The sequence below is a fragment of the Sciurus carolinensis genome, chromosome 8 (genome assembly GCF_902686445.1).
Source record: "Sciurus carolinensis chromosome 8, mSciCar1.2, whole genome shotgun sequence".
Lineage (NCBI taxonomy): Eukaryota > Metazoa > Chordata > Mammalia > Rodentia > Sciuridae > Sciurus > Sciurus carolinensis.
This window is the reverse complement of record NC_062220.1, coordinates 102,464,635-102,484,447: the sequence shown is the minus strand read 5'-3', so window position 1 is coordinate 102,484,447 and position 19,813 is coordinate 102,464,635. Positions and strand designations below refer to the sequence as shown.

The 19,813-nt window shown below is 42.6% G+C and overlaps 1 protein-coding gene across 5 annotated transcripts in view; it reads right to left on the bottom strand.

Annotated features, from left to right (window-relative positions):
- The window catches only part of Ogdh (oxoglutarate dehydrogenase), a 78,775-nt gene that overhangs the window by 39,107 nt on the left and 19,855 nt on the right, over positions 1–19,813 (bottom strand). For 3 of the 5 annotated variants that reach the window (XM_047561675.1, XM_047561678.1, XM_047561676.1), the window contains exons 3-4: positions 8,081–8,272; positions 6,227–6,317 (exon numbers count right to left, since the gene is read on the bottom strand). In XM_047561675.1, the coding sequence (XP_047417631.1) occupies positions 6,227–6,317; positions 8,081–8,272 (283 nt within the window). Of the gene's footprint in view, positions 1–6,002; positions 6,106–6,226; positions 6,318–8,080; positions 8,273–19,813 lie in introns of all 5 variants that reach the window. The other 2 variants (XM_047561679.1, XM_047561677.1) reach the window with 1 other exon arrangement.

Genomic DNA, 19,813 nt, shown 5'->3' with positions numbered 1-19,813 from the left:
TCTTGTCTCAAAATGAAGAATGGGGTGGTACACAGTGATAGAGGACCACTGCATTCAATCCCCAGAATCAGAAAAAAAAAAAAAAAAAAAAAATCATGTGTCTTCATGGCCAGGACTCATTCACCTGAGGTTTACCATACCCATCATGCACTATGATTTCAACCCCTTTGGGTATGACTTTAGCTTGGCCTGTCTCCCAAGACACTGAGGAAAGCTCCCCAGGTGCTCCTCACCAGTTCTCTAAGGCACAGCATGCTGCACGCAGCAGGCAATGTTTGCTTTACGAACTGCTATCACTGAAATTACAAAAAAACTTCACTTTTAGCTGACTTTTGATCATCAAAGAGTAAATGAGAGAGCCCTAGAAGGTCAAGAAGATATATGTAAATGTCATTATTCAACATACTGGTAATGACACAGAGGCAGGAACTAATCCATTTAAGTAACTGAAATTCTGCCTTATTTTTGAACTTTTAAGTTGACTTTTAAATATTTAATTCAAATTTACTTCCTGAAACTGGGTGGGTACAGTGGCCCACACCTGTATTCTCAGTCATTCCAAAGGCTGAGGAAGGAGAATCAAGAGTTTAAGGCCAGCATGGACAACATAGCAAGAACCCATCTCAAAAAGATTAAAAGAAAAAAAAATCATTTCCTAAAACTGTTTTAGGAAAGAGAGAAGATTCATTTTCCTCACATATACTTACAGAATTTGTTATCTGGGATTCTTGTTTAATTATGTCTGAGTCTCACAGTAAAAGAAAATCTCAATCTTATTGTCACTGGGAAAAATTACATAGAAACCACAAATTATGGCATTTTAAAGTGGAAATTTAATTCAAATGCTTCACTTGATAAAGAAAACTGAAAGCAAGAATTAATGGGAATAAGACACCACCCATTTCTGCCTCAAACTGAGCGAAGAAGAGATGACTAGCATAGAATGCAAACCCTAAGGCAACACAGTATATAATCATGTCTACAAGTCAATCTGTCTCTAACCAAGCAGTACCATGGCAAAGATGGTAATGAACCTGTGGGTCTGTCTAGAACTTTCGTTCCTAACACTCCAAATCTGGCATTTTGCAATATACACTCATCTCTTAACTTGACACCCTGGCCCTTCTAAGGACAGCTGGCAAAAGCCTCCTGAGGAGCCCTCCTACCAGACAACCTTCAGCTGCCCAATACTTATCTCAACAGGGCCCACAGAGGATACTGGAGGAGAATCTACAGAACTTCCCCTGGTGGGTGATGGGAAACGTGAAGTTAAGGCATCTCATATCAGAATGCAGCCCTCTTTCCCAAGGGAAGTATGGTCCACAGTACAACCTGGCACAAATTATTGAGTTCTGTGTGCACACAATTATCTGATGGTGAATCTTGCCATCTTGCCCCAAGTCTGCTGAGGTTCTTGAAACTCTAAGAGTGACTGTTAATTCTGCTACTTTGGAAACTTGGGGAATTTCTGAGAAGTGAGGTTAGATGCTATGCCCTAAGCTCTCCCAGTTTTTTCAAAATTGGTTTAAAAATGTCAAAAACTCAAAATAAACACATTCCACTTGATTAAAAAAATTCAGGATGGACACAGCCCTGTTTGTACCACCTTTACTGGATGCTCTACTGATCAAGGGGGCTTCTGGAGTGGAATCCTCCTTTCTTCATCATGCACAACATGCTCCACAGGGGCATAACGAACCACATTCAAAGGCAGATTGTGAGTGGGGCACAGTGGCACACACTTGTAATCCCAGTGGCTCAGGAAGCTGAGACAGGAGGATCGTGAGTTCAAAGTCAGTCTCAGCAAAAGTGAGGCACTAAGCAACTCAGTGAGACCCTGTCTCTAAATAAAACACAAAATTGGGCTGGGGATGTGGCTCAGTGGTAGTGTCCCCAAGTTCAATCCCTGGTACCACACCCCGCCAAAAAAGGGCAGGTTGTGATTGCTGCTGTAAGCCTCAGTCTTCCCAAAGAGAAGAAGAAACTTTGCAAAGGAAGCAGGGAAAGGCAGCTAATAAGAGGAATGGGAGTAAATCCAGCTCTGGGAAAGCATGCATGCAGGACATGTTGCACTCAGTCCCTAATTTAATCAGTCATACCACATGGCCCTGTGACACCTCTCACACAGACCCTGACCCAGTCACATATGCTCACTGCATTACATGGTTTCATGATACAAGATGCAATCAACATGGTTCCTGATCAGTCATGCACACTGCATGGTCCCAAGACAACTCACTAAGTGATCCCTGACCCAGTCACACACATTCACTGTGTGGCCCCTTATCCCACCCCTTTCTGAGCAGTGGGGGTGGAATTTGCTGTAGTTTTCCTGGGCCCCAAAACTCCCCAATGGTGCCTGAGTCCTCACTTCTTGGTTGTTAAGTTCCTACATTAGATGCTCCATTGCTTCTTATATTCAGGTGCAGCTCAGCTTCTTCACTACTAACTCCTGTGTGATCCTAGGTTCCTTGCCTGACCTCTCAGTTTCTGAGTTCATTTCATTACCAGTGAGTTAAGCAGCTACCCATCTAAAAAGACTGTTCTAAGCACAGATAGCTCATACACAGAGCTTGGTAATAAATTCCAGCACTATTCTAAGGTTTATTTTTTAAACAACCTTAGGAAGTGATACCATCACTTCTGCCTTCTGAGGAGACTAAGGCACAGAGAGGTTAATTAAGCAACTAGCCCAAGGTCACAAAGTCAGGAGTGGCAGAGCTGGGAATCCAACCCAGAGACTATGTCTTCAGAGCCCAGGTTCACTGAGCAAAGACTTGATGCAGAGGTGCTCCACAAACTTTCAAGTGGTCACACTGACCTGCACTCATAGAGGGTAAACACTCAAGATCAATTTTCCTATGAAATCAAACATCTACCAAGTTTATACTATTCCCATCTTTTGTATTAAAGAATTTATTATTTTTAAGTCATAGTATTTCAAATTTACAATAGGGACTGTGTTTTAACTCTTCCTTAGTGGTTCCAAAGTGATCCTGACCAGAGAGGGATCCTTCAAAGGATTTCAGAGCCACCTTGTGCATTTTACCTTCATGGTTTATAAAGTCCTCTGGATCATCACCTTCATCATCTCTTTGTTGACATAATTGGGAACCACAAACCTCAAAGGAGCACAACTGTCTGGAACATTATCCCATGGTAGAGTATAAGCTGAAGCCTCAGGATGGCCTAGAAGAATGACAGAGACAGGATACCCAGATTCTGGCCCTGCCTCAGCCACTAATCAGATGAAACTGAGAGGCTGGGTTGCCTAAAGCCCTTGGGGTGTCCCCTCAGGCTTGCCTTGATCTAATTAGTCTGAACAGGACAGGGAATAGTTTTAGTGCTCCCTAGGTAACTTTAATGTGCAGAGTGAAAACCACTGAAAAAGGTCCATTTAAAAATACTGAACAACTGATAACTTGTGATGTCACTAGCTGAGACAATGCAAATTTGGAGAGAGGATAGGGTCCCCCCACCTGCTCCACTCTGGTTCAAAAGTTTTCCTGCATATGGAAAATTAGCATTTTGTGGTTTCCACCCTGAAAGATGCTATGGGAGGTGCTCCTCTCACAAGAATGGGCTCCTGGCAGGTTCCCAACCTCTTCATGAGGAAACAGTATGCCTGGCAGTCAGGCACTCACTCTGTCCTAAGCATCTATAGGAGACCCAATGATCTGGAATGTTCTGGAAGAAGCCACTGTACTGATGGAACAGCAAGAATAGGGCGTTGGACAGGCTTGGAGTCATCAGGCTATGATGGAACCGAGGGATGGGAAGGGAGGGTTTCTATACCAAGGATGAGGCAAAGGAAAAAAGCTCCAAGATCTCCTGAGAACACAATAAAGAGAGGTCCACTTCTTGGGAGCACAAAGTTTTCACCATTGAATAATGAAACGGAGTTCATTCAACTCATGCCAACCAGCCTTTAAGATTCAAAGGGTTTCTCTAGACTTCTTCTGATATTATGATATATACATATACATATATATTTTTTTATTTCACCATTGTTCCTGCTTCATAATTTCCTCCCTAAGGCAAGTCATATAAACTGGAATTCTTCCTCAAGGAAGAAGAATTTTCTGTTTTAAAGTTGGCCATAAAGAAATTCTTTGACCTACCTTGTCTGATAACAGATGATATGACTCCCATTTCAAAAGGGGTCATGCCCCATACTCAAGAAGAAAGAATGCTAAAGAATGTGGACAGACAGGCCTTGCTGTGTTTCTCCATTCGGTCTATTAGCACTAGATCACACCCTTTTAGTCCAATCACATTTCTACATGAATGTCCATGCTTTGATCATGCTTCTGAATGAAGTCTATAAAAACTCACAAGGATGGAGTGCTAAGAGCTTCTGGACAGCTGAACATGTGGAAGCTCAGAGGAAGGTGAATAAGACTCATCCACGTGCAAAGAGGGTAGAAGGCTCTAACTCCAGGGGAACAGAAGCTCCTGCACAGGACCCTCATGGAACTTGGCCTATAAATCTCTTCTGGCTACTTATTTGTATACTTTAAAATATCCTTTAAAATAAACTGGTAAACCCCTGAGTTCTATGAGTTGCTCTAGCAAATTAGCCAAAACTAAGGAGAAGGTTGTAGGAACCTCAATTTGTAGTCAATTGGTTGGTAGCTCTGGAGGTCCACACTTGCAACTGGGTTTGAAGTGGGGGCAGTCTTGGGAACTGAGTGCTTAACCTGAGGAATCTGATGCTATCTCCAAGTAGACTGTGTCAGAAATGAATTAAATGAGAGGAAATCCACCGGGTAGCCAGCACTAAATAAGCAATTGACTGCTTGTGGTGGAGAGAAATCCCCACACCTTTTGGGGTCACAGAAGTCTCCTATGTTGATTGTTTCGGTGTGAGAGCGGGGGAAATTTTTTTTCCCTTAGATACTTCCTAAATTACTTCCTAAATCTGCCAAAGAGCTGGTACTACAAAGTAGAGGAAACCCTACATTATCCAGGAGTGTTTTTTAAGAGCAATTACAAACTGCTAACATTGATTCCAGAATCAACTTTACTTGAATCTAACTTTACTTGATCAATGCCAAACACAACTTAGTAATGCCTTTAAGGGCATGGGACAACTACAGGCCTTAGGGACTTCTCTGCATCCCCTCTACAGAGTGCCTGCAAGAAGGCTAATTCCATTCCCTCCCCAAAAGCAATATTAGAAATAGGTGATCATCAATTTCATTAGCATGCACAGTGCCTATTGTGAACACCCTGGCCATTTCACAATTAGTCACATCATCATTTCTTTAGTACAGGTTAGCAGCATGGTGATGTAAAGCAGATTAACTCTGGAAGCAACTGCAGGTGAGTGCCCAGTCACAACACCCATTCACCTCTCGAGGAGGACAGGGTGCAGACGGGCACAACTGGTAACTGTGACAAAAACCCAACTGTGCTCCACACATGCACCTCCCAAAGGACCTGGCCTCCGGACGCTGTGGGAACGCCTTCCAAAGTTTCCTCGGTGTGATCACCAGCATTTACGAATTCGGAGACCCCAACTATACACCTTGCTCTAAAATTCACTCTATGGGACGCAAGTGGCCTCTGGCCACAGGCAGGCCCCCTCTGTGCATCAGAATAGAATGGTCATTATAGCAGCTCCCTTGCAAGGCTCACCAGTGGCCTTGTGGAAGACAGCACTGCACAGGTATATGGAAAGTTGAAGCCGAAAGAGCTATTCTCTGAAGCAGCTTCCAATCCACCTGCCCCACGTGGGCCAGTTTTTTTTTCTCTGTGCTATAGCCCTTTTCATTGAAGATTTTATTTTCCAGATTGAGACATGGACAATCTGGCTAAAAAAATGGGATAAAAATGGCATGCCCAAAACACACTAAGACTGCATTACCGATAAATTTCAAGTGATCAGAACGAAGGAAACTTAAGAGCCTTTCCCTCCTGCCTGGATGTCCTGGCTGCCACAAGCTGTGGCACAGCGAGAGGAGCTCAAGCAACGCAGCTGACTGCTCTCAGACCCTCACCAAGTTTGTCTGTGGATGAGATAATGTCAGCGGGCACGGAGGAGTCCAGATCAGCATCCAAAATCCCCAGGGGGTCCAGCTGTGCTACATGATGCCCTCGTATCTATGAGTGGGCCAAAGATGAGAGGGAAGGACATACACAAAAGGACAGGAGAAAAAAAAGAGGGAAGGGGTAAAAAAAAGTAAAATTACATTAAAATTAGCATTTACAGATTAATTCTCACCCACGTTTGAAGAAACAGTTACTGGAGCATCATCAAAATTTACACAACTAATTCCGAGAGGATCAAGTTTTGCAATGTGGTGACCCCTGACCTGGAATAATAACACAAGCAAGTCATTAAGCAGATCCAGTGAGCTGTGAGGAGGGGTAAAAAGAGTTACACTTCATGCAAATCTTTCCCAGAGGAGAACATAGCACTAATAAACCCATAAAACAAAATTAGTTTTAAAAAGTCAATCTTAGAATAGCTTACTTTAAAAGCACTATTGTGCCTAAATTCACTTTTATGTAAAAAAAAAAAAAGGGGTGGGGCGGGGGCGGAGGAATAAGCTTCTCAGGTTATGATAAACTTGAACGGTCTGAAAAAGATCATTTTGTGGGATCCTGTGGTTTCAACAAAAATTATTGAGAAAATGTTGACCCAGAGTGAAGGTTTCCTTAGGGTAGAAGATAAACATTTCCCTGAAGAGGAAATGAATGCTTAGGTGTTAGATAAAGCTGGAGAAGGGTACAGAAGAGGCATCTTATTAAGAGGTTTGCCTTTATTATATCTACACGGGGAGTGAGGACACTGGCCCTGATGCTGTACACAGGTCAGCACACACACAGTAGTCAGAACAAAAAAGCCCACAACACGGACTTAAAGCATTTGATCTGAACTGCTCAAAAAACAAAAGGAGGAGTTCAGGATGTAGCTAGTAGAGCACTTTCCTAGCATGTGAGGTTCTGGGTTCAAAACCCAACACCACAGAAAAAGGAAGAAAAAAAAGAAGGCAATTCCAATTTTAAGTTTCTTTCAGTTTTGGATATTTTACTCACAAATGTCTTGTTAGCAATCTGAGAAGGAAGCAGATCCTGAGAAGTCACTAAAAGACCAGGGTAAAGATGTTACTGAGGCCAACTATATGCAGGTAATGGTCAGGAAGGACCAGGTGTGCCTCTTACCTATGGACAGGTCTGCTGTGAACAGTACCTTAGAGGTTGGGGCTATGCCATTAACAGCATCCTGCCCATCTCCTTACTGAGGCAGCACACATGTGCTCCAGGCCAGAAGGACCTGAAGACTCAGGGTCCTCCCTGTTCTGCCTTATTATGCACATACACCTTAGACCAGTCTTCAGGATACATCTGAGTCACCATCTCCAGAAAACAGAGACAAGGGCAGAAAGGAAAGTTCAGGGCATGATTTCTCTGGTTTCTAATGCTGCAGCCATGTAAGAGACAGTGAAGCCTGGGCTCCAAAGGGAGCTCTCAAAAGTCTCTTTTCTATCCTTAAAACTATTCATAGATCAAGTTTTATGGGCTTTCCCTGACATGAGGGGGATGCTGCAAGAACCTTGGCTACTGTGCTCAGAGAAAATATGGGAGGAAAAGCTTAGTTCTGCTCAACATGCCAGATAAGAGCTCCACTGCTCTTCCCCATTCCTCCCTCCTTTTGTGTCTCTAAGCTCTACAGATTTATTTTCTTATAGTATTAAGTTTTTAGCAACTGAGAGGGGGCATCAACCCACTCAACAACACTGCCCCTTTAAGCCAATGCCTCCTTCAGAGTAAGAAGCACTTCTTTTCAATGCCCAGGTACTGACTTGGTTTCTCTGCCCAAAAATGTCTTGCCAATTTATGAAAAGAAATAAGGAGCTATTATGAGGCAGTTATTAAAGGTGGCAGCAGACTTGCTTAACTATGGTTAGTTTGGTTCCCTTTCCCTTGCATATTTGACTTTTGCCTCCCTAAGACCCAAAATCAGGAAGAAAGCACCTAGAACCTGGAGGAAGTAAAAGTAAGTGACAACAAACACTCAAAGGCCTAAGAAACACTGCATCCTTTCCCACATGGATGGTCAGATCCTGCTCACCTGATATGCCCTGATGAGAGACTGTACTGCCAAGTGGTCTTCCACAAGCTTGTCCACGTTGGGTTGTGCATCCACCAGGGACTGTGCGTGGGCCACAGTAGCCAGGGAGCCTCGGCTCAGGGAAAGAGGGCTTTGGTAGGCAGTGCCCGGGGGAGCTCCAGCATTGGTGTTGCGGAAAAAAATGTCCCATGACTAAAGACAAAAAAGGTACAGTTACCTTGCTGCTCCCCTAGGTGGCCAGAAAGCTGCCCTCCAAAATTAGTCATATTTACTATAAGTTGGCCAAACTCATCTCCCCCGACTCTGGACAGCCTGGATCCCTGTCTACCCCAAAATTGTGGATTCTGAGTTTGGATCCCAATTTTCTACCCCTTCACTTTGCTCTCAGAGTGCACATTCTATCGATGCAAAGGCCCCAAACCATGTAGTTCTCCTCCACGATACACACAGGTCTTGTGGGCCAGGTACTGAGGCCTGGAGACAGAAGAACTCAGAAAGAAGGTACCTGCTTCCTGCCCCACTTGTCTATAACTCTGCAAACCCTGCCAGTTCTTCTTTAAGGGTACCAGATACGCACATACCAACATAGCACCTGAGGAACACCAATGGGATTGAGCACCTCCCTCAATATCCCAGGGTCTCAGCATAAACTTTGGGGGTCCAGGGTCACTTGGTCACACCCTCTCGCCCTCTGGATACAAACCAGAATCTGATCCTTTATAAAAGGCAGTTCCTCAGAGAAATAATCTCATTCCTATGTGGGGTCAGAGATTAAAATTCAAATTGAAGCTCTGTGACCTTGACAAGTTACTTAATATTTTGTGCTTAGTTTTCTCACCCATAATATGAGGATAGAAATATATATTCTTCACAGGTGTACTGTACAGACTAAACAGTATAAATTAAAACCATAAGCAAAGTCTGGTAGGTAACAAGTACTTGAGGAAAGCCAGGTGTTACTATCTGCTTCAATTTCCTCTGTGCCACTAAAAACTGACTAGTTTCCTTGAATTTCTTCTATTTTTGGTTATTTCATGTTTAAATGATTTGATCTATAAGTTGCATAGACACTGTGAATTATAAGTTTATTCAAAGATGAATTTTAATATTTTGAGATCACATACTAAGACATAAAATTTTATTACATTGCAAAAAAAATTGAAAGATGAAACATTTTTCAGTTTCTAAGATTCTTTCATCAATGAACTCTGATTAGACTGTCTTGAAAAATTCAGAGGAACTTTACTAGAGCACACTATAGCTCTGTAGTACAGTTTGTGATGCCTCCTGCTTCACTTTTCTTGTTAAGGATTGCTTTGGCTACCCTGGGTTTCTTATATTTCTAAATGAATTTCATGATTGCCTTTCCTGGGGAAAAAGGTGCAGTCATACATTGCTGGTAGGAATGCAAATTGAGGCAACTGTTATGGAAAGCAGTATGCAGATTCCTCGGAAAACTAGAAATGAAACCACCATTTGACCCAGTTGTCCCACTCCTCAGTTTATACCTAAAGAACTTAAAATCAACTACTACAGTGACATAGCCACATCAATGTTTATAGTAGCTCAATTCACAATAGCTAAACTATGGAATCAACTAGAGGCCCTTTTACAGATGAATGGATAAAGAAAATGTAGTGTATATATATATGATGGAATATTACTCAGCTTTAAAGAAGAATGAAATTCTGGCATTTGCTGGTAAATGAATGGAGTTTGAGAATACCATGCTAAGTGAAATAAGCCAAAAAAAAAAAAAAAAAGCTGAATGTTTTCTCTGATATGCAGAAGTTAATTCACAATAGGGGGGATGCTAGGGAAGAACAGAGTTACTTTATATTAGATAGAGGAGAGTGAAGGGAAGGTAAGTGGTTTGGGGGAAGGAATGATAGTAGAGTGAAAGATATCTTTACCTCCTGTACATGTATGACTGCATGATCAATGTGATCCTGCAATATGTATAATCAGAAAAATGAAAGATTACATTCCATTTATGTATGATCTATCAAAAAGTATTAATGAATTCTACTGTATGTACAACTAATTAGAACAAATAAAATTTTAAAAATTAAAAAAAAATCGTCCTGATAAATGTGTTCTCTAAGGTTTAGGAGTGAGATATACTACTGTTTGCAATCTATTTTGAAATGCATTAAAACTTAGGTGGACTAATATATGTGATAAGGGGAACGTATCACTACTTAAATTATGAAGTTTGAGTGGAATGATGGGTGTGCATTGTACAATTCTTTCAAAATTTATGTATATTCTCAAATTTTCATTAAAAAATATGTGAAGATTAGTATATTTTGGAGAGTGTACTTGACGAATTAGAAGGAGGCATTGAACACAGGGGCAGTTTCTCACTCAGCTACTAACTCCAATCCCCCCGCCCCACCTTTTTTTTTTTTTTTTTTTTTTTAAAGACAGGGTCTTGCTAAGATGGTCAGGCTGGTCCTAGGCTTGTAGTCCTACTATCCCAGCCTCCCAGTAGCTAGGATTAAAGGCATATGTCTGGCAGTTTTTAAAATAACTTTTGAATAAACACCTAAGAAGTAAAAAAAAGAAAGAATAAGAAAGAATATGGATTCATATCTCACATCTTATACAAAAATTGAACTAAAAGTGGATACTAATCCAAGATATAAGATCCCAAATTATAAAATTTCTAGAAAAAAACAGAAGAAAATTTTTGTTTACAATGCTATTTGTTGGATTAGGCAAAGCTTTTTTAAGACATAACTCCCAAAGCACTATCCATAAACAATAAATTTACATATTATATTTCTTCACAATATAAAATTTCTGTTCTCTCAAAGACCCTATTAAGAGACTGAAAAGACAAACTGCAAAATATATTTGATAAATATTTTTAGATCATGTATTTGATGAACTTGTATCCAAAAATACACAAAGAACTCTCAAACCTTAGTAAAAAAACAAAAGCCCAAGAACAAGTTAGGCAAAAGATACAAACAGGTATATTCTGCCCCCAAATATAAAGCACGTGAATAATCATGTGAAACATCATTAATTATTTAGGAAATACAAATTAAAGCTACAATGAGATACCACCACATGTCTATTAAAATTGGCTAAAATTATAGACTTGAGAATACTGAGTGTTAGGAATGACATGGGAGAATGAGAACTCTTGCAAACTATGCTGCAGCCAGCCACAAACTAGAAAGCTACAACCATACGCAGCTCCATCCAGGGCAGTCTGGCCTCTCACTGAAAACTCTTTGTGAAGGAGTTCTGTATTAATTTAAAAGTGTTCTACAATAAGAACATAACTTTTGTATTCAAATAAAATGCTTTTAAAAATCAAATCACTGGGGATATGATTGCCCAGCACTGTGTGAATATTCTAAAAATCACTGAACTGTATACTTTTAAATAGTGACGTTTATATTATGTGAATTATATCTCAGTGACAATTTTTAAATGTTCTAACCATCATTAACCTTTCTGGTTAAATTTCAATGTGCCAGTTGACAGGAGAAGAGGAATCTGAGGTTGTCTTCTTCTACCTCCCATGGCAGTATTTTCACCAGAGAAAAAACTACTACTTTTGTGAGAGGAAACAGAAGACCCCTTAAGTATTGACATACTAGGAAAGGTCTGCCTCCCTCCCACTCAGTCCCTAACAGGTACAAGGACAAAGGATCTAGAAGATGTCTGTGCATGCACTTGATGTTTCCAGGTACTTTTGATTTCATGGAGCTTTTTCATCAGGTTCAAGGGAGTTCCCTACATTCTGTAAGCAGCACTGATCAAGGACAGCGCACCTTGGTCCATCCTCCTGAAGGTACAGATAATGGAAGACCGCACACCTTGATGTCTATCCATGTTCCCAAAGCAGACAGGATCAGGAACTGCACGCGTTGGCTGTCAATTCTTGTTTTAGAAGCAGAGGTGACCAGGGACCATACATCTTAGCCATCCATTCTCAAACACATGGCATTTGAAACTCTCCCTGATCTCCAGTGCTTGAAGGCCTGGCCTGAAGGGAAAAGCTCCTCTAAAACACCATCAAACTAGACAGGAGTCAACCCAACCATATCTCACCCTTACATAGCAGAACCAAGAGCAAACTGCTCCTGCTACATAAAACCCAAATTAAGATTCTTTACGATAAACTTGCTCTACCACTAGCGTCCCCATTCAGTCTAATCCTGACACTCATGGCTTCTAAGACTGCATCAAGAGTGGAAGGAGGGGGCTGGGTTGTAGCTCAGTGGTAGAGCGTTTGCCTAGGATGTGTAAAACACTGGATTAAATCCTAGGCACCAAATAAAAATAAATAAAGGTACTATGTCCAACTAACTAAAAAAATTTAAAAAAAAAAAAAAAAAAAAAAAAGAGTAGAGGGAGGAGCTGGAATTGTACCTCAGTGGTAGAACGCCTGCCTAGCACATGTGAGGCACTGGGTTCAATCCTCAGCACAACAAAAAAAATAAATTAAAAAAATATTGTGTCCATCTGCAGCTAAAAAAAAAAATAGGCAGGAAGCTGGGTATGGTGGCACACACCTGTATTCCCAGCTATTCATAAGGCCAAGGCAGAAGGATTCCAAGTTTGAGGTCTGCCTGGGAAACTAAGCAAGACAACGTCTCAGAATAAAATAAAAAGGCATATGTAAGGTGCAGTGGTACACGCCTATAATTACAGCTACTCAGGAGGCTAAGGCAGGTAGATTACAAGTTCAAGGTAAGCTTGGGAAACTTACTGAGACTCTGTTTCAAAATAAAAAATAAAAAGGCCTAGGGATGTAGCTCAGAGATAAAGCACCCCAGGTTCAATATCCTATACTGCACAAAACAAAAAGCAAACAAAAGAGTAGAGGGAGGGCATGATCCTGAAACCAAGTAACTCCTGGAGAAAAACAACCCAGACTTTCTTAAACTCTTAAAATTGATCTTTCTTCTGCTGCTGCTCCTTTGTGTGTGTGTGTGGGGGGGGAAGGGGGGCTATTGGGGATTGATCCCAGGGACACTTAACCATTGAGCCACATCCCAATCTTTTTATTTTGAGACAGGGTTTCACTAAGTTGCTTAAGACAGCCTTGAACTTGCATTCCTCCTGTCTCGACATCCAGAATTGCTGGGATTATAGGTGTGAGCCACTGTGCTCAGCTTCATCTTTCTTCAAACACCATGAACACACTAAAAAGTGTCCAGAAACACAGGACAAAGTCACCCAAGAATAAAAACCTTGGACTGGGCGGGGGGGGGGGTTCCTCTGGGCCATAGTGATTGATTTCTTACCCTGGGGAGCAATGGCACTTACAGATCTAGAGCCAAAAAAAATCATGGGGGGGAAAAAATCACAACTTTCACTCTCTGATAAAATTCGCTTTGAATAACAAAAATGATAAAATAATCAGACAATTGCACTGATGGTCTCTGTGGGCAGACTTTTCTAACTGATTTCCAACTTCTCGTGGGATAGAAGGTTCAACTCAGGCAGCAATTGCCAGACAGTGTTAACAAGGCTAAGTTGTAATGGCAGAACAATTCCTAGATAAAGAACTCTGGTCTCTCAAGTAAAGGTGCCACAGACCTCTTATCCTACCCCCCAAACAAGCTGGAAAAACACTGGTAAACTTCAGGACTTGACAATGAAAGGAATTTGCACCCACTGAAGCCCAGGCCTGAGGTCAAGGCAAAGGGCAGCCCACCAGCCCTGAGAGTATAAAAGCTGCAAGATTCTTCAGTCCAGGTCCTGAAGAGAGGGTGGGCAGCGATCATGATCATCGGGCCTCCTCTCTCTGACCTTCTTTTGTGCTTGGAATAAAACTCCAGGTGATTTTCAATTGGCTGAGGACAACAGCACAGATGGAAATTCTGCTAGTGCTGAAGGCAGTCAGAAAAAACTGGTTCGTACCAGTACCAAGAGCTTCCTATGAAGGAACATGCAGGGAATGCAGCTCCATGGTGTTCCCCTTCTCTAACCCTAGCCCACATACCCCAGAGTCAGCCCAGGGCACAGAAAAGGGCCCACGCTGACTGGGTGGCTCCTGATCTGGTGTCACACTAAAAGGTTTTCTGACAGGTGATAGAAAGTTCTGTATCCAGCAAACTGTTCACATTTGGCAAAACTCATCATACTGCACACTTGAAGTGGATTAAATTTAAATGCATGAAAGACCTCAAAACAAAAGATGATTTTTTTAAAAAAGGGCTATAAAAGTGATCATTTTTTGGCATGCAAACTTCTCCCAATAGCATGGATAACAGGAAGCCAAAAACAGTTGCCCCACCCCACCTATGGCTGAGCCTTCCCACTAGAACTGAACCCATTTCTTTCTAGGCAGGGCCAAGGGGCAATAACCCATCCTAATTTCTCCCTCCTCCTGTTTTACTGCAATCCTGCATCTCTCCTGGGGCCCATTCCCCAGGAAACATCTCTACTCCCAGCTTCTCAACCTGCAGCCCTATCTACTTGGGAGTTGTCTGCCTTCCACCATTTGACCCTCCGGTTTTATAGTTCTTTGGACCCTAAATAGCCCTCCCTGACCACCTGCTTCTGTTCTTCCCTTCTGCCCCCCCTTCCTCCTCTTAAGGCCTGACAGCTGCCTTTCTTCCCCTTCTCATCCCTTGGCCTGTCTGCCCTACCCCAAAATGGTTAGCCCCTGTCACTGTTACCATTTGGCTTTGTCACTAAGAAAGAGTTTCCCCTGTTGTAATCCCAGTGCTTATTTGTCTCCTCCTATACTTATCTCAGGCTGAGATTTTGTGTACTCCCCACTGGTCTTTCCCCTACTACCAGAACTAAGCATCCATTCCCACCCTGGGGGATAAATTGTGTCTAGGCTAAGACAAGTCAGTGACCAACCAGCACAAGGGGAATCCCCAGCAAGTGAAAGAAAAGCTTCAAAAAAGAATGCCAGTGCCTGAACTCCCTGGCTCCTGCTAAGTGTGAGATGACACCTGGGAGACAACAGTCCACTCATTAAGGAAGGTAGCACCTGGCACTGGCAGCATGACTGAGAATCTGAGCAACCCCAATCTCTTGGTGGGTGCGGAAATAAGCTTGTCTAAGCTGCCAACCTGAGTTTTCTGTTTCTCCAAGTAAAATTTACTCCTAACTCTTCCCTGCTATTGAGTCTCCCAGAATCCATGGTCAATATGGACAGGGGCAGCAACTTCTACTTCCAGATATGTTTCCAGGGCTGGGGAATGTTGTTTGCATATAATGTGTGAGGTCCTGGGTTTGATTCTCAGTACCACCAAAAAAAAAAAAGAAAAGAAAAGAAACAGAAATATTTCCAGGGGCAAGGCAGAATGAAAAAGGGCAGGAACTGGCTCATGGGGGAAACAGATGATTTAACAACATAGAAAGGGCCTGGCATGGTGGCACACACCTGTAATTCGAACTACTCTGGAGGTTGAGGCAGGAGAATTCCAAATTCAAGACCAGCCTGAGTAACCTAGCCAAATCCTGTATCAAGATAAAATCTAAACGGGCTGTGATACAGTAAATAGTAGAGCACTTGCCTAGAAAGGACTTGGATTCCGTCCCTAGCACCACCAAAAACAAACTAAACAGTACAAGAGACAAAAGTTTCCTTAGAAAATCTTAAGGAATAGGAATAGTTTTTCACTGGTGAAGCACAGAGACACAGTTGGACTCTTGACTTCTGGGGGAAGTAGGTTGGTGGCGAGGATTTCTGAGTTACAGTGACCCACACTATGTTCCCAGTTCCACCACACCCATCACTAAGGTCATTAGCCTCTCCAACATCTTAATTGGCTTCTGTTACACAACTAATGAGGAAAACCTCTGTCTCCTTACCTAGACTTGAATGCAAAAAGGTCAAGCATACACACTCAATTCTCTGCCCACCAGAGGATAAAATCCTTGATAAGAGGAAAAAGGTTAAAATGTTACAGTAGGTGAACAAGGATGCAAATGACCCTGAAGGGATAGCTGCCAGAGAAGGAGGGCCTGGAAGAGAGGGGTCCTGAGCACCAATTTCTGTACCTGCTAAGGGGTTTTGGGAATCCAGTGAAGTTCTTACCAAACATAAAATATTTTTCCTAAAAGAGTATCAAGAAAGCAGGATATATCATGTGAAAAAATAAAGGTCATTATTTCTCAAAAGCCAGATCTGCCTAAATTCAACAAAAATTTATTAAAGGTTAAATATACATAGCATTTTATAAGGGTTGGGACCAGGAAGGCAACTAAAATAAGCTTCTTACTCTCCAGGGGGGTAAGACAAACAAAACAAATAAATTCACAGAATGGACACATGTGCTAAGGAAGGCAAGGGCACTCAGAAGAGGTGGCCTACGGCCTGAGATCTCAAGAGCAGGTGGGACAGGAGTGAGAGGAGTAAAGGACAGAAGAGCACCCAGCCCATCCTGTCACCAGGATGAGTGACCATAGTGTGGTTACAGCAGAATGTGTAGGATGGGTAAGAATCAAATTGGGAAGGTAGCCTGGGATCAGGGAAGAACTTGGTTAACCACCCCCTGGGGACCAGAAACAGAAAAGTGGTTAACCTTTATTACCCAATGGCATCAGGAGGAGGGAGGCTCACGGATAGGGAGTTGTCCCCTGCCAACTTCCCACAGTGGACTTAAGGTCATCATCTTACTGCCAGATGACTTCAATCAAAACAACAGATTTCAAACATAAATACTTTTAACACTGATGGAAATGAAATCAGAACTCCTACTTAATTGAAAATAACTAAAAGCACTTAACTGTAATACAGGAAGCTTTTAACCATTTCCTGCCAAAAGTTTTTACTGCCCATGCTTCCCACAAACCCTAACCTTGACTTTCTTTTCAGTGGTAGGGCTGTTTCTCCCAAATAGAGAATGCTCTTCTAAGACTGAAGCCATGTTGGTGCTTTGCATGAAAGAGGTGCTCAACTGATCTTTGCCAAATTAAATTAGATGAGACCCAACCTCCTCCTGGAGGAAAAGCCTGGCAAGGATGTGTCTTAGGAATGGGGCCACTGACATCTGATTCCAGGGGATTCCCCTCTCACCTCGACACTGACCTCAGCAGGCATCAGGCTTCTAAGGGGCACTTGTGTGTTTCTATAATCCACAGCTCAAGGAAGGCATGTCTAAGTCTGAAGATTTGGGAGTCTCAAGGGCCAAGCTCCCCTTAAGTCTTCAGTTGTTAAGTCTCCAACAGACAACACTCATGGCTTTCTACTGAGGGGCAGCCAACAGAGCATCTGACAACTTTCCACAACTGTCTCTGACACAGACCTTGTGGGATGATCCTTTCCAGTTCCTGATGATTGTTCTACTAGGTGTCACAGGCAGGTCCCAGGTCTGCTCCCCTCAGGTTGTATGAAGATCAGGATGTCACTTCAGTTCTCTGACCTTTTTCCTATTCTATAAGAGCAAGGAGCATAGCTGTTTAATAAGACTGTATCTATCTTTTCAGCTTCTCAAATTTAAAAAACACCTGGCACCAGGTGGTGTTATGTGACTGTACTCCCAGTGACTCAGCAGGTTGAGGCAAGAGTCAAGTTCAAGGTCAACCTCAGCAATTTAGCAAGGCCTTAAACAACTTAGTGAGAACCTGTCTCAAAATAAAAGACAAAAAGGGCTGGGGGTGTGGCTCAGTGGTTAAGCATTCCTGGGTTCAATCCCTAGTACCCAAAAATAAATAAATAAATAAATAGCATTTTAAAAAATAAAAAGGGGACTGGGGTTGTAGCTCAATGGTTGAGTGCTTGTGAGGCACTGGGTTCAATTCTCAGCACCACAAAAATAAATAAATAAATAAATAAAGGTATTGTGTCCCTCTACAACTAAAAAATAAATAAAAAGAAAAAATAAAAAGCACCTGAGTCTATACTTACATCTGTTTAAGAAGTGGATGGTGAACATGAAGAGGTGACAGAACTTAGTCATGTGTCACTAAAGTTTACTCTAGGTCCCAGACTCTGATTATGGTGGTCCTCATCAACTGGCCACCTCTTCTTGTTCAAAAGACCCAATCCTGCAGCTGTCCTGCCTCTCCTTCCCATGTGGCCACTCTTGGTCATTGTGCTAATGCCACCTTGTCTCTAGCTGGAACTAGTCCAGGACTCAACAAGGACATGTGACAATCATCTAAGGGAACAGGGTGGGGAAGGTTCTGGTCTCCTCAGTTCACGGAGCCACACCCCAGGCTCAAAGGCCATCATAAGCAGCTGTTAAACTGATGATGAACTATCACAAGTTACCTCACCTATTAAATTTTGATACCGACAATGCTTTATGATTGCTATAAATGTGAACTACAGGACAATGACCAAGAACAACAAATAGCACAGTCCTCCTTTAGGCTTTCTGATCCAGCAAAACTAATGAAAAGGCAGTTGTTTCCTGAGCAGTCTGATACCTTGGAACCACCCTGCCTGGAGGGAGGGAGGCTGGCACTGCTCTGAAAGGCAGGGAGTCAACCAGCACACGGCTTTCCAATTCCTTTCCTGCACACACACAGTGCCAGCAGTATGGTCACCCTCTCTCTCCCGCTTCCAATTCTGCCCATAAACCTGTTCTGACTTGTGAGCCCCAAGTCCTTCCTAAAAATGCCCGAGATAAATTTCAAGTCTGAATCTGTGATTGCCCTGGCTTTCTCCATCATCTCCCACATGGAAGGCCTGTGGTTGGACTGCCTGCCTCCAAAGCCTGCAGTGACTAACTCCTGCTAGAGGGGTAAACACAAGTCTCCAAAGACAGAGCTTAGGATGGGAGAGCTAGACTTTGGATCTATCCACACAGGCCTTATCCAGACTCTTCCCAGATAGACCTGCTTTTTCATGGTCTGGGTCAGACCACTGCCCAGTACCATTCCAATGAAGCTGAGGTTTTGCTTCACAAGCACTGCTTTGTCACTGTGAACCCATTTACACTGAGCCAGTTAAAACTGGGGGGTTATTTAGGTATTTCTAAATTAAAGAAACCAAATGAAAGCATGCTCCCTTATCAATAATGCTGTCATTTATAAAGCACAGTACAATATTAGTGAGAGGATATTTCTAAACAATTTCTACTATCTTCTCTTTGAATGAGTATACAAATTGCAACCATAAATACCCAAGATTAGCATAGAAAACCTGCCTTACCTCTGTATGGAATTCACTAGTATCAGGACTGCTGCAGTAAACTAAAGGTGGTCATACTATCAGATCCCTGTGAAGAGGTTGGGGGTGCCATCCAGTTCTACACTGTCTCCCACTCCATACAGATGCCCTGCCTCTCCATCAGGGGTAAAGTCTGGAGGCAGCTTGTAACCTGCTCTGACCAATGGAACAGGCAGCAACATGCAATCTGGGCCTAGGTTTCAGAGGCCCTGCAGTCACTTCTTATTCCTAGAGCTAACCTGAGATTATGCACAAGGGTAGTTCTGATCTCCCAGAGGATGGCAGGGCCAACTATGCAGCCAGCACCAACTGCCAGACACAACAAAGACCTTCACAGCCCCTGCCCAGCTAAGTCTCAGTTGTACAGGGGTGCCCTGGGAGTCAATAGGAGGAATCAAAGAAATAGAGACACCACACTGGTGCCATTTTAAGTTTGGGGGTGGATTGTTTCACCAACACTCTCAGGAACCAAGCTTTTCCTGTATGAAAACAAAACATCCAAGATACCCCGTGACCACTCTCTTAAGCAGCCTTGTTACATTCCTCAGGAAAGGAGAGCACTTACCTCTGCCCGGATCTGCACATTTCGCCAATTCTCAGAGTGGTAACACTCCAGGGAAGCCAAG